The sequence below is a fragment of the Sciurus carolinensis genome, chromosome 15 (assembly GCF_902686445.1).
Source record: "Sciurus carolinensis chromosome 15, mSciCar1.2, whole genome shotgun sequence".
Lineage (NCBI taxonomy): Eukaryota > Metazoa > Chordata > Mammalia > Rodentia > Sciuridae > Sciurus > Sciurus carolinensis.
Genome location: NC_062227.1, coordinates 23,221,653 through 23,235,862, shown reverse-complemented (window position 1 = coordinate 23,235,862; position 14,210 = coordinate 23,221,653). Strand labels below are relative to the sequence as shown.

Below are 14,210 nucleotides of genomic sequence, written 5' to 3'. Positions count from 1 at the left end.
TAAAAAATAAATAAAAATAACTATGGGTAAATTGAAGAAAGATCAATAGAAAGAAGGGAATAAGGTGTGGGGAAAGGGAAGGGGAAGGAGAGGCACGAGAGTCCTAATTAGAATAGGATATATTCCTAAAATAGAATAAGACATATTCCACACTTGTATAGTTATATCAAAATGGATTCAACTGTCATGTATAACTAAAAACAACCAATAAAATAAAATTTTTAAAAAGAGCCAGTAGTTGAGGCCTTCCTTCAAGCCCTCATGATCTCTCCTTCTATCTCTTGATTTTCCTTTACAAAGCTCAGGGTTTTGATATGAAGGTCGACATGTGAGGACAAACATGCGATCACCCCTTTATATTCAGATGTCATTGGTTCCAAAACTTCCTCTGGATACCAAAACACGCAGATGCTAAGTCACATATAGAATCCCATAGCATCTGCATCTGACAAGGTACATCCTCCCATACACTTTGAACCATCTCCAGATTCATTTTACTGCCCCATACTCTGTAAATGCTAGTTGTTCTACTGTATTATTTAGGGGAAAAATGACAAGAAAAAAGCTTACATGCTCAGGATACAATTCTTTTTCAAATATTTTTGATCTGAGGTTGGTAGAATCTAAGCACATGGAACCCATGGACAGGAAGAGCTGACTGTATGCATCTTTCAGTTGTCCTGGACTTTCCAGGAATTCTAATGAGGTAGATATCAGAGTATTGCTAATCAGGCTTTGCAGGACAGCAGCTCCAAACAGTTAATAGATTTGCGGTTTAGAACCATGACCTTCTGATTCTGATTCAAATCCTTGTCAGTTTGATTCCTTCCAATCTCCCTCATGGAAGCAATGCTTAGGCATCACAGAGCTAACATTGTTCCCTTCTGTTTTCTAGGATCAGTACAAGTTCTGCTATGAGGTGGCCCTGGAATACTTGAATTCTGGCTGACAGCGTAAACAGCTCTGCCGGCAAACCCTTTCCTACCACAAAGCCAAGAAGTTCCATGGTGTTTGTGTAGATGAGATGAAGACTTCTCAATATGCTTATTTTGCTTTGCATAATTGGCTCTTTTTAAGAGCCCAAGAAAGTGTTTATGAAACTGCTTGCACTGCCCAATTCCCAGTCATGCTGCTGCCTGACAGAAACACAGCATACAGTCGCCAGATACTGTACACCTCGTCACCGACTTGTTAGAGCGGCGTAGACATCCAGTCAATTGAAGAGCACAATTATATTCTTATGAAGGAATTTGTACCTTTGGGGTATATTTTTTGTGGCCCGTGATCCTCTGTCATTGTTACAGCTGAGTGTATGTTTTTGTTCTGTGGAGAATGCTCCCTGGCATTATGATAATATATTATTTTAGTTAATATTTGTATTTTAACATGTCACATAATACAAGCTTCTGTAGCTTTCCAGGACTAACAGATCAATGTGTAATGAACAAAGAGATGTTCTATGAGTTGTTGTTTCTATCAAATTTGTATCGTTTCCAAGGGAAAAGCTTGGGAGGACCCAGTTCAAAAATGCAACATGATCAGATTCACAAATCCAAAGCTTTTCCATTTGTTTATATTGTAAATATTTTTGATTTCATCAAATTATTTATTCATTAAAAGAAATTTTTGTGAAGCACAGTGGGTGACAATCATTTTATTAAGCCCTGGAAGTGACTTACTGTATGATGTATGATGTGAATTCTCGACTTAATAAATGATGACCCATGACCAGGCGTGGTGTATTCCTGGTGTCCCAGTGCACGGGTGTGGAAGCCATACCCGTCACACCAGACCACTGGGGGTGTAATTGCACCTGGGACCTTCTCTTAGTCTACTTTGTGCTTCTCTAACAGAATACCACTGACTGAGTGATTTATAAAGAAACTTATTTCTCAAACTAATGGAGGCTGGGAGGTCCAAGACTGAGGGGCAGTATCTGATGAGGTTTATCATGCTGTATTATAAAATGGCAGAAGAGCAGGTAAGTGTATGAGAGGCAGGGCAGGAGCAAGAGAAAGCTGAGGATACTTTCATACAAGGCCATACAATAACTCATTTACTCCCTCAATGATGGCCTTAGTCCAATAGAGGTATTTCTTAAAGGTCCTGACACCATCATAGTGTGATGGTAACTGTCAATACGAATTTTTTGAGGGGACATCCAAATCATAGCAGTCCTCTTTGACTAGTGTAGGTAGGACTGGGGTTTTAGAGAGGGAACTTTTGTCAATAAAAGATCTAGAGCCATCATGGTAGCCTACCCAGTGCTTCGGAAACATGCCGTGGAGTTCACTATGGGACACGAATTCTGATCTGGCTGGGCAGGCTGAACAAAGTGTCAGGGCAGGGACCTTCTGGCCAGGGCAAACTCTTCCTTTTTGTTTCACTTCACTCAATAGAGGATGATATATCCTTTTCACACCTCATTCAAACCTAAAATGTGCAGAACAATTTTTAAAGGGTTATAGGATCACATGTTTCAGAAGGAAGCATCATGGCCAGGGAACCTACTCAATGCTTCCTGAGGGCTTTGACCCTGAAGCAGAAGGCAAGTATGCTGTGAGGAGAAGATTTAAATTTAAACTGAGTTTCAGGCTGTTCAATGATTTCCAATAGCTAGCTGATGGAAACCAATCAGCTATTTATTGAACACCAATTTCATGCCAGGCACTTTCCCCTGTGGTAGCAGGTCCTTTCCATAATGTAGTTCAGGTATAACTGTGAATCTCATCCAACAGATGAAGAAACTCAGATTAGAAAAGATGAAGTAATTTGTCCAAAGTCACAACAACTAGTAGGCACCAAATGTCTTCAGAGCCCAAAGGAGGTACAGTAACAGCCGTGGCATCATCTCTGATATCCAAAGTCCATGTGTCTTAAAGAGATTGAAGACATCTCCATGAGCAAATGCAGAGACATGAAGGCATTATTCCCCCCTCTTCTGGAAGCTTTATGAATGTTTTAGTCAGCTTTTTGTCACTGTGACCAAAAAAAGAAAAAAAGTTTATTTTAGCTCAAAGTTTCAGAGGTTCAGTCCATAGTAGGCTGACTCCATAACTCTGGGCCCAAGATGAAGCAGCACATCATGGGAGAAGGACATGGCAGAGAAAATTAGTTTAGGACATGGCAATAGGAGCATAGAGAGAGAAACAGTTTGGATCCCAGGGACAAAATATAAGCCCTAAAGTCATACCACCCAGTGACCCACCTCCTCCAGCCATACCCCACCTTCCGATAGTTAACCACCCATTTAATCCATAACATTCAAGTAATACACTGATTAAGTTACCACTCTCACACTTCAATCATTTCACCTCTGAACATTATTGCTTTGTCTCACACATAAGCACATCCAGACCTTAACAGTGACCATGGATGGTAGAATGGAAGGTCTTCACCCAGAGGAGTGACATCTGCTTCTTAGGCTTTCTCTACTTTGCTAGACTTTGAGAAATCCATGTGTCCCGATTGATGATAATTTACCCAGACCCCCCTAAAAGGGTCAGGACTCTATCTACCCTCAGAAAGCACTGACAGCAAGCAGCTGAGCTTCATGTCTGGATTCAGTGCCTCACACACAGACCTCTCCCAGGGAATGGCCTCTCATGATCCCACCCTATTCTTTGATATGCTCCTTAAAAAATACTGGAGTTATTTTCCTGTACCTTTTCAAAATGATTTCTCCAGAATCCAGGAACAGGGTTGAATACATATGAATAATCGCACCTGTGTGAGAGATAGGCCTGGAAGAAAAGGAAAAAAAAAATCTTTGTAGCTTTTGTTAAAGTGACCTGATATTTACGAGTCTAAAGACACAATCCCTGCATTAGCAAACACTAGTCTCACATTAAAGACAATAATTTCCTCGCTGTTTAAATCTCTCAATTATTATTCTCCTTTCACTTGTTTCATATTTTAGCAGAAATAGAAGGGAAGGGACATTCTGTGGCTTTGTCTGATTTCCCATAAGGCCTTGCAGTATGGTTGAGTTCTGTTATTTATAGTACACAGTCTTTGCCCCTTGCAAACAATGGAAGCCAACCTCTTGCCTGTTTGTCCTTCTCTGCCTCTCAATCCTCTGGGTTCCCATCTGTGTGGCATCCTGACCCTCCTAGACACTTCAGTACCTATTGCTACTGTGGAAGCCAAATAACCCTGCCCTGACTCTGACATAATCCTCCTCAGGAGCAACTTGGTAACAGCATTATTCCATAGTGTCTTTGAATGGCAGCATGACTAGGCTGAACTCTATTTCCCAGAATCCCATGGTGCATACATTTCCAGTTAGGGTTAGCCCCAGGAATCATTTGCAAGATATGGAGGACGGAAGTGAAGCAGCAGTTGTGCTGTTTTTCTATGCAGAAGGTGGTGTAGCTATTGACCCGCACCCCAAGGTGAGCCAGTGAGTCAGGACCAATGTGCTTTAGGTCCTATCAGCAACCTCCTCAGAGGCCTTCCAGTGTCTTCTCACTAGATCCATCCCAGGTTTTGTTAAGGTATCCCAATTCTAGGTCTCAAAATGTGTGCTAGTTATCTATTACTAAATAACAAATCACCCCAAAATTTAGATGCTTAAAACAATAAACTGTTATCTCATGTAGTTTCTACAGGTCTAAAACTTATGACTGGCTTTAGCTGATTGATTCTGGCACAAAGGTTACCCTCAGGTGGTCATCAAAACGCCAGGTCAGGGTATTAAATTTTCTGTCTCAGGCTAATTTCTGTTGCTAAGCTGAATGCTACAAACTGAGGATGCATGAAGAATGGAGATTGGGTTGGGGGGATAGACCAGGTGTAGAGCACTTGCCTGGCATGCATGAAGCCCTGAGTTCAATTCCCTGCACCAATAAGAAGAGAAAAAGAGAACAAGAAACATAAAGGCCCCAAGATATATCAGAATCAGATTGCTTAAAACCATGACACAGAGGAAAATGTATGACCTGGAAGAGAAGACACATTGTTTGCAGAGAAATATCAGAATTACGGAAGACTTCTTTTGGGACATACTCTAAGCCAGAAGATGGAACAAAGTTTATTCAGCTCCTGGTTCAGGAGGTGGGAGGTCCAAGGGCAAGAGGCCTCCTCTGGTGAGAGCTTCCTTGAAAATGCATGGTGCAGGCATCACAAGGCAAGAGGGACGCAATCATCTGAGAGCCTGACTGGGGCTGAGAGATACATTTCTATGGTAGCCCATTCACACATCTGGCAAGCTGGCACTTGCCGTTGGCAGGAGGTCCTAGTTTCTCTCCATGTGGGCCTTTCCATAAGCTGCTCGAATGTCCTCTTCCAGTGATCCACAAAAGAGCAACCAGAAGCCACCTTTTCTTTTATGTCCTAGTATTGAAATTATATTTCGCCACTGCCACATTATCCCAATAGCTACAAAAATCAGCCCTATTCAGTGTGGGAAGGTACTACACAAAGGTACAAATGCCAAGATGGAAGTAGGATTGGAGACATCTAGCAGGTTGGCTACTCCCCATTGGCAGCCTCAGACCTCCAACATCAGCTGGCACCGCAACCTTTGCAGACTCACTAGCAGGGGCTGAGAAAATCCTATCCCTGGAGGGCCTGGCCTGTAAGGCTTCCTCCTGTGGTGCCCTCTCCATACTGCTATGCATTTTTGTTCTACCATCTTTGATTTCTGACAATACTCCCATTTTTAATATGACCCAAGGAAACTTTTTCCAGTTATACACTACCTCAAAGCTTCACTTAACATGAGGCCCTCTTGTCCTTATCCCTAAAGAAATGGCCTTCTCCAAAACTCTTAAGCAGGGGTAACTCATTCTTTCACATCTCAGAAACTTCACTTCTCTTCCTACTATACTTAAGCTAACTGATGCCCACATCCCATAGCTTGTCACTTTGAGCCACTTCACTTCTGTATCCTTTAACACACCAAATTCTGACCCATTTCCTTCCATTGCTAGCTTCCTCTTGCTTTATTCCTGTCTCCTTGTTCTCTGAACATATGAAAACCTCCAGTATATTCTCTGAACACTGGCCTCCTTACCTTTTTCCCAGAACTACCCAAGGCCCACGATGTGTCACTTGAACCACACTTTTGCCAACACCTTCAACGCCCTTGACATATTATAGTTCCTCATATCCACCACACAAATGGTCAGTTCTAGAGAGATTCATCTGGAACTTCCCAAAGATAACAAAGACCAGATTTACTTTACTAAATGAAGCAAATGAAAAACTGAGGAAAAACATTTTTTAAATGGTTTGCAGGGGCTGGGACTGTAGCTCAGTGGTAGAGCGCTTGCTTCACACATGTGAGGTGCTAGGTTAGATCCTCAGCACCACATAAAAATAAATAAATAAAGATATTGTGTCCATATACAGCTAAAATGTTTTTTTAAAAAAATGGTTTTCAAAATATTAGACATCAGGCAAAGGAGGACATTGATATCTAAGACAATAGGAAACAAATTAGGTGATGCTTTGAATTGCCCTCAGCAAAAAACTTGGAGAGAATTTCCAGACATGAATTCAGGGAGGAGGAATCCAGGTGGTCAGAGGTTTCCCTTATTTGAGGAAATGAGATTTAAAGTCCAAAAGGGCCAACATGGCTAATGTTTGCAGGACAGAGAATCAAAGATGAGAAAGCTGCATATAGTTGTTCCAAAGATCTTGAGAGGGTCTCCCTCAACACTTCCGCTAGGTACTAATTAAGATAAGCATCTAATATTACTTTAGACCAAAGAAAGAACCACCCCAATAAATCAGAGGGAACGATAGAATGTACACAAGCCAGAAAAATTTGTTTCCATTGATTAGATAACTCAGGGAGGTTTTTGTCTCCATGAGTGAGGAAAATTATCCCTAGGCTGAGCTCAGCTGTGGTCCTGCCTAACAGCCATAACTCGGGATCAAACCGTTTCCAAGTAACTTCATCACAGAACAAAACTTGAGAATATTTGTAGAACAAAATTTGAGAATATTTATATAAATAAAAAATACCCATTACCCAAGAAAGTAAAATTCACAACATCTAGCACCCAACCCAAAATTACCAAGCACATATAGAAGCAGGAAATTATGACATAATGAGGAGGGGAAAAAATCAATTAAATGAGAAATAACACACATAATAGAATTAGTAGACAACACACTAAAGGAGCTTTGTTATAACTGTATTATAGATGAAGAAAAAGTTAGAGGAAAGATACAATAAGGACCCCAAAACACTTGAAGAGATGAAAACTGCAGAGCATGAGATAACAAAATATACTACAAGGGGCTAACCTGAGATTAAACTTCATGGAAGAAAAAATTGGTGAACTTAAAGGCATCACTAGAAACTATTCAAAATAAAATAGAAGAATAGGGAAAATGAAGAGTATGAGTAAACCATTGGAATCACTGTGAAGTGGGGAACAAAGGAGACAAAAACCCACATGAAGAAACAGTAGCTAAAATCTTCCAAACTGGATGGAAGTTATAAACCAAGCCAAGCAACTCAGTAAACCTCAAACACAAGACACGCAAGGTACATCATAATCAAACGGCTTATAACAAATGGCAAAGAAAAAATTGTAGAAACCCCCAGAGAAAAGCCACATGGTGTTCAGAGAAAGATCAGCATTACAGTGAACTTCTTTTGGGACATATTGTAAGCCAGAAGATAGAACAATAACTTAAAGTACTGAATGAAATGAGAACTATCAACCCGGAATTCTATACCCTGCAAAAATGCTTTTTTCTAAAACAATGGTAAAAATAAAGATATTTTCCAACACACAGAAATTGAAAGAATGAACAAGATGATCTCAGATGGAAATCCACATATACATGAAAGAATGAAAGGCACCGGAAAGAGTTATTGCATGAATACAAATAAAGAACTTTGCTCTTAAATACCTTCACAAGATAATTCACTATCAAAATAAAAATTAATTACATGTGTGGTTTATAGTGTATGCAGGGAAAAGTATGAAAATACCAGAGAGGAAAGAAATGGAAGTATTCTGCCATAAGATTCTTCTACGCATGAAGTGGTAAAAATATCACTCTAAGGGGACAGTGATAATTCAAAGGCTACAACATAAACCTCAGAGCAATCACTGAAACAACACAACAGGAATTATGGTTACTAAGCCCACAAAGGAGATAAAATGGAATCATAAAAGAGATACAAAATCAAAAAGGAGGGGGAAAAGGAACAAAGAACAGATGGGACAATAGCAAACAAAGAGCAAGCTGGTAGATTTAAACTCAACTATATCAGTAATCCCATTAAGCTGTAAACGGCCAAAACACCCCAATTAACAGTCAAAGATTGTCAGATTGGAGGGAATAAAAGCAAAACCCAACTATATGCTGCCTACAAGAAACCCACTCTAAACATAAAGAGACAAATAAAATACCTCACCCATCTGCTTTCTTTAATACACCCAAGCTGTTAAGAGCTACTGGGGGAAAATTGCACAAACGGGCATATTATTGCTGCTATAAATTCATGGCATCATTTTTCCATTGCTTCTCTCCATGGCAAATAACCTAAGACTTCTTTACACTCAGGCTACTTACACCACAACAATGGCTGTCTCCTGTTTCCCAGGAAGATCAGTGGTCCACACTCCTACCTGTGACTGTACCTGTCTCTATGCCAATCCTCGCCCCTTTTTACCACACTCAGAGAAACAGTAATGGCTTTCCCCCTTTATGACACAGGTCCTAAAGACAGGGACTACCTCCAAAAGCCCAGTGCTCAGGCCCCTGTTGGGAATGGAGGGTGGGTTTGCTTTCCCTCTCTCCCCCGTGAGCGCCTTCTCATTACCTCGGCTTTGGACACCCTGCGTTCCCAGTTGTTCAATTGGGAAACCTGGGCATCTATAGACCCTTGCTGCCGATCTCTCAGCTCCACCCTCGTTTCTGTATTTCCATGGAGACATCCTGCCGAGAGCCATTTCTCTATTATAGGTGGCGTGAAAGTGTCCTCGCCAGCCTTGGCTGATGCCCCTCCCAACACACCTTCTCATCATCCCACAGTGACTCTGCAAAAAGCCGAATGTGACACGGTCCCTCCTACCCCTGCTCCACCCTCCCTGCCTTACCACCGCCATTTCGACAAAGCCCTTCTGTGACCCGGTTACCTCTCAAATCCTCCAGCCTCCAGGGCTCCTTGGTGCCCTCCCTGTCTCCCTCTTCCTCATACACCCACACACGCTCCTCCCTCATCTTAAGAGCAATGCCACCTGTCCCCTTCCTCCCGATGCCCACCCTTCAGCTCTCAACCTTTGACCTCTCCCTCTCATGCAGTAGGATGGCTCCTAGTACGAACTCAGGTGATGCAAGAAGCTTCATTAAACTGTTTTCAACTTAGGTCAGACGCCAGCCCCTCTGGTGACAGCACGGATAGAAACCAGATCTCCATCTTTCCTTAGACTTTTTTACACTTCCCTAACCTGCAAATTGCACAGAATCCGTGTGTCTTGTACTTAGGAGTCACCACAGTCCAATCACTATTTATCATGCACTTCTGTGCGTGACAGCCAGGAACCCCTGCCCTGTGTTCGTGGTCCTCAGACCTGTAGACTCCACTGCTTTTATGAGCTGCCTGGACCACAGACACTTGGGAAGTGCTATCATTTGAAAGTGTCCCCTCAAAACTCATATGTTGGAAACTTAATCCCCAAATACAAATATTAATATACTTGGAGGTGGGGTTTTGGGTAGGTAATTAGGACTAGCCAAGGTCATGCAGGTGGGGACCCATGCGGGCTTTAGTGTCTTTACAGGAAGAGGAAGGCACCATGCTTGCTCTGCTTGGACACATGACATCCTCTGCCAGGTAATAGCACAGCAGGAGGCCCTCACCACATGCCAGCACCATGCTCTTGGACTTTCTTAGAATCATGAGCTAAATAAACTCTATAAATTACCCAGTCTGTGGTATTCAGTTACAGCAGCAGAAACTAGACTGAACTGGAAGGCACCCAGGAGAGTGGGTCCCTGTGCTCTGGACAGGCCCCACAGCAGACGGGCTTGGACCTTGTCCGTCTCCTAGGGTTGCAACCACAAATTTGTGCATAGGTCCCCCAGTTGTTCCCAGGATCCACAGTTCCCTCTCTCCCCTAAACCCCAAGACATTGCTTCTCTTGGGCTGCTTCTCCCAATCTCTCCCTCCTCCCCTTAAGGGCACCTTTAACAGCCACCTCAATGGGAGAATCTCACAGGGAACTTCTGACTCCTCAACCAACAAAGATCCCGGAGGCTCAGGAAACCCCAACTCAAAAGAGTATATCCTCCTCATCCCATAATGCCTTCCCTAGACTACATTGACCTGTCTTCGAACCCCGCCCTCTAACACTGAGCGCCCCTATATCTCCATGTGCTATGTCTGTGTCACCACCAGACAGGAGGGCCCAGGGGGCCAGGCACCTGCCACAGTGGCCACCACATCATGCTTAGCACTGATAGAACAAGGGAATCAGGGCAGGAGTTACCAACCCAGTGGCCAGGCTCTTTTGTGCATGTGGACAAGTCATGTACACATGGAGAATCTGTTCCGGGTGTTGCCAAACTCTGAAACATCCAGAAAAACAAAAGTTTGCTCTTACTTGAGGAACTGCTATAAAGCTCAGGCTAGCGGGGGAGGGCGGGGGGATAGAATCAGATATTGGTTTTAGTCCTGACAGATAGAAAAAAAAAAGAAGTATACCTGTTTGAAAGGAGAAGTTAAAATGCAGGCAATTAACCAAGTGTCGTTTTCAGTCTGCTTTCATGCCAGCTAATGGTGCTTGAGTGGCTGTGGTGATGTAGCGTCTCAGCCCGGGGTGACACGCACTTTAAAAAGAAACTTAACCGGAGGGAGCGACAGCCGCACAGCTGATTGTCTTCCACCTTCGGGACAACCCTGGCCTCGTCGCCAGCAGGCGTGCCAGGGAGCCGTGGTGCTTGTAACATAGGTCCACAAATCCTCTGAGATGCCTGCCTGCAAGAGGTGGAGCCTAATTACCCTCTTCTCCAGGTTGGGCAGGACTGAGAAATTCTCCCAACAAGGAGAATGGTGAGGCATGAGGGTGCCCACCTCAAGACAAGGCTGTGGAAAGGCCTGACGGCAGCCTGCCTACCCTATGCTTTCATGAACCACTCACTCTGGAAAAGCCAGCAGCCTGATGAGCACCCCTCGGAGAAGCCCAAGTGATGAGGAAGCAAGGCCTGTAACCTCAGCTGGTGTGGAACTGAGGTGCTATCATTTGCATAAGGGTCCCCCAAAGGCCCTTGACTTAGGGGTTGATCTCTAAATTACAGTACTATTGGAACATGGTACAACTTTAGGATGTGGGACCTAGAGGGAAATCACTGGGAATGTGTCCTTAGAGGGGATATTGGGACCCCAACTCCTTCCCCTTCCCCTCTTTCTTTCCTGCCATGGGGTAAGTGACTTGGCTCCACCATGATGTGCTTGCTGCCTTGCTACAGGCCTCAAAGCAACCAAGTCAACTGACCATGGACTGAAAGCTCCAAAACTGTGAGCTAAAGCAAACTTTTCCCCTTTTTAAGTTGATGATCATCAGCTTTCTGTCTCTATGACCAAAATACCTGAGATAATCAACTTAAAAAGAGGAAAGGTTTATTTTGGCTCAAGGCTTCAGGCCATGGTCACCTGGTCTCATACTGCCTTCAGGCATGTAGCAAGGGCATTGTTTCAGAGCAGGGCCAGATGGAGGCCACAAAGCAGAGAGAGAGAGACAGGAAGGGGCTGGAATCCCAATATCCCCTTCAAGGGCACACCCCCAATGACCTAACCTGCTCCCACTAGGTTCCTCCCACCTACTAAGGTTCCACCATCCCCCAATAAGGTCAGTCTGGAGACAAAGCCTTTCAATACCTGGGCCTTTGGGAAACTTTCCAGATCCAAAAACAGCAATTGATTACCTAGGGTACTTGTTACAGTAACACAAGGTTGACCAACACACAAGGGCTCTGTGTCAACACGTACTACTCAGACTGAGAAGCACAGGTTCCATCTCCAGGCAAACTTAAATGGCCACAGCCCCAGCCCACACCTTGACTAGGATGTCATGGCAGATGCTGAACCAGTCACCCACCTGAACCACTCCCAGATTCCCATCCCTCAGAAAACTCTGCAATAATACATGCTTGTCAGTTTAACTGACTAGGCTTGATGGAATAATTCTGTACCCCTGACTTAGGCTCTAATTCTGATATTCATTATAAGCTTCCAGAGAGAGCTACTTCCAGCCTAGAGATTTAGAAATATAGGTCAAAGTGCCTTACATTCTAGGTTCTGGAAACTTCTGCCTAGAAGGGGACATTCCCAAGGTGTGTTGCAAATGGGGATTGTAACTGGGACAAAGAAAATCATTTATTTTTATAACATCTCTAAATTTATTTCACTATATATTAAAAAGTACTGTCTCTTTCATTTTCAGTGCTGATGGATTTCTTAGTGCCTGAGGGGGAATTCGTGAATACAGAAAATGCCCCACTAACTGTAATTTAGGAAATATCCTAATTATTAATCTTAAGAATTTATTAGATAATTAGCATTCTTCTAGATATTAAATAATCAATGTTGTCCTAAATATTTATAATTACTTACAAGTAGTAAATAAAAATTTACAGATTTAACATAATAAACTTTCCAATCAGTATAAACTTCAATTACAAACTTAACCCAGCACTTTCGGACATTTAATTAAAACCTCAATTCTAACATTAATTTCCTTCAGTGTTCCAAGATCCTTCAAATGCAAATGAGTTAAAGAAAAAAATTATAAAATTGTCCTTAAATGAAAAGAGGTTACAATGATACTGATACCATGATTTTAATTTTTTTCTTTTTTTGATCTTTGCTCTTATTCTTACACATTTGGAATGTTACATTCTTTATATTGTCCTAGGATTTCAAAACTGACTTCCACAGCTGGAGTTTCACACCTTTCTGAAATCTTAGAAATTTTACCAGAACACAAAGTAAAAGAATATCATCTTGACCTCACTGGGAGATGGCAGATCTTAGGTTGGTAATCTATTGATTTTTCGTGGAAACACAGTTGTACAGACCAAGTTGATTCAAATCAGAACCACTGGTCCTGAGGGTGAGTCTATTTATTACAAAGAAACTGCCCTTGTTACCCACTAGGAATTTTATGTTCTTATCTTCATTAATGATGCTCACCTTTGAGACTTGGTGTCTTTCCCATGAATTTCATATTCTTGAAATTTTGTGTGTGGCCTCTCTTTACTGTCCACAAATGATGATTTGTTATTCTGATCTACAATTGGAAGCTCATGGGTTTATTAGTATGCTCTTGTGAGTAAGGGAGGTATCAGAGGTTTCATTTTTTGAGAAAAGAAGTCAGTTGAAGGTTAGCTCCTTCTTCTTCTGTGGACATTTGTCTAATTTGCTACCGAAGAACATGTGAAGCTGGCGTAACTGGTACTCCGTGAAGTCAGCCAGCCTCACTCGTGGCCACGGTACTTTCCACTCGTCACCCTTGCTTTCTTGTTCATGGTCTCTTTTTACACAGATTTTCTTTAAGCTGACATCCCAAGTCACTCCTTTCTGCTTACACTAAGAGTTCAGATCTATACCTGATAAAATAGACACATATTTATAGACCAATGAAATGACATATAGCAATACTTTCCCATTATTAAAAATGACAAGATGAGGCACATTCTATTAAATTCACTCTCTCTGATTAGATATTTTCGTCATTATTATTACCTATTCTGACTATTTTCTTCTTGTCCCAAATAATGCGTCAACCCCCAGCAAAGTCTTTCCTTCTTTTCATTGGAGGGTGGTATTAGACACCAAAATCTGGGCCTCTAGCATTGTGCATGAGCTTCAATATTGAGCAATTGTTTATGTTGTTGCTGTTGGGTAATTTTTTAAACAGAGATGTCAATGACCTTCTAAGATCATGTCTGAACACTGACTTCTCAAATTGTGTATATTACCATGATACCCAATCTCTCTAATAACATATGACTTCATCAACCACCACGATATTCTCCCTGGGATTGATATATTGTAGGAATATACAGCTCCCTTTTAAAATATCAAGAAACATTAAAAGGTGAGACAATTAAAAAAAAAAACTGTGAAACATAGGTAGCACTGGAATATGACAAACACCTTGACCATGAACTGTGAATCAACTCCAGAGCAAGCCCTGAACATGCTTGTTATCACTCGAGAGGCTGTTCCATGCAAACAC

At 42.2% G+C, this 14,210-nt stretch overlaps 1 protein-coding gene across 9 annotated transcripts in view; it reads left to right on the top strand.

Annotated features, from left to right (window-relative positions):
* Ptprm (protein tyrosine phosphatase receptor type M) overlaps positions 1-1,728 on the top strand; it is an 819,218-nt gene extending 817,490 nt beyond the window's left edge. For all 9 annotated transcript variants that reach the window (XM_047526252.1, XM_047526251.1, XM_047526249.1 and 6 more), the window contains one exon: positions 896-1,728. In XM_047526252.1, coding sequence (XP_047382208.1) covers positions 896-949 — 54 coding nt within the window. In that variant the 3' untranslated portion in view covers positions 950-1,728. The remainder of the gene's footprint in view (positions 1-895) is intronic.
* The last annotated feature ends 12,482 nt before the right edge of the window (positions 1,729-14,210 follow it).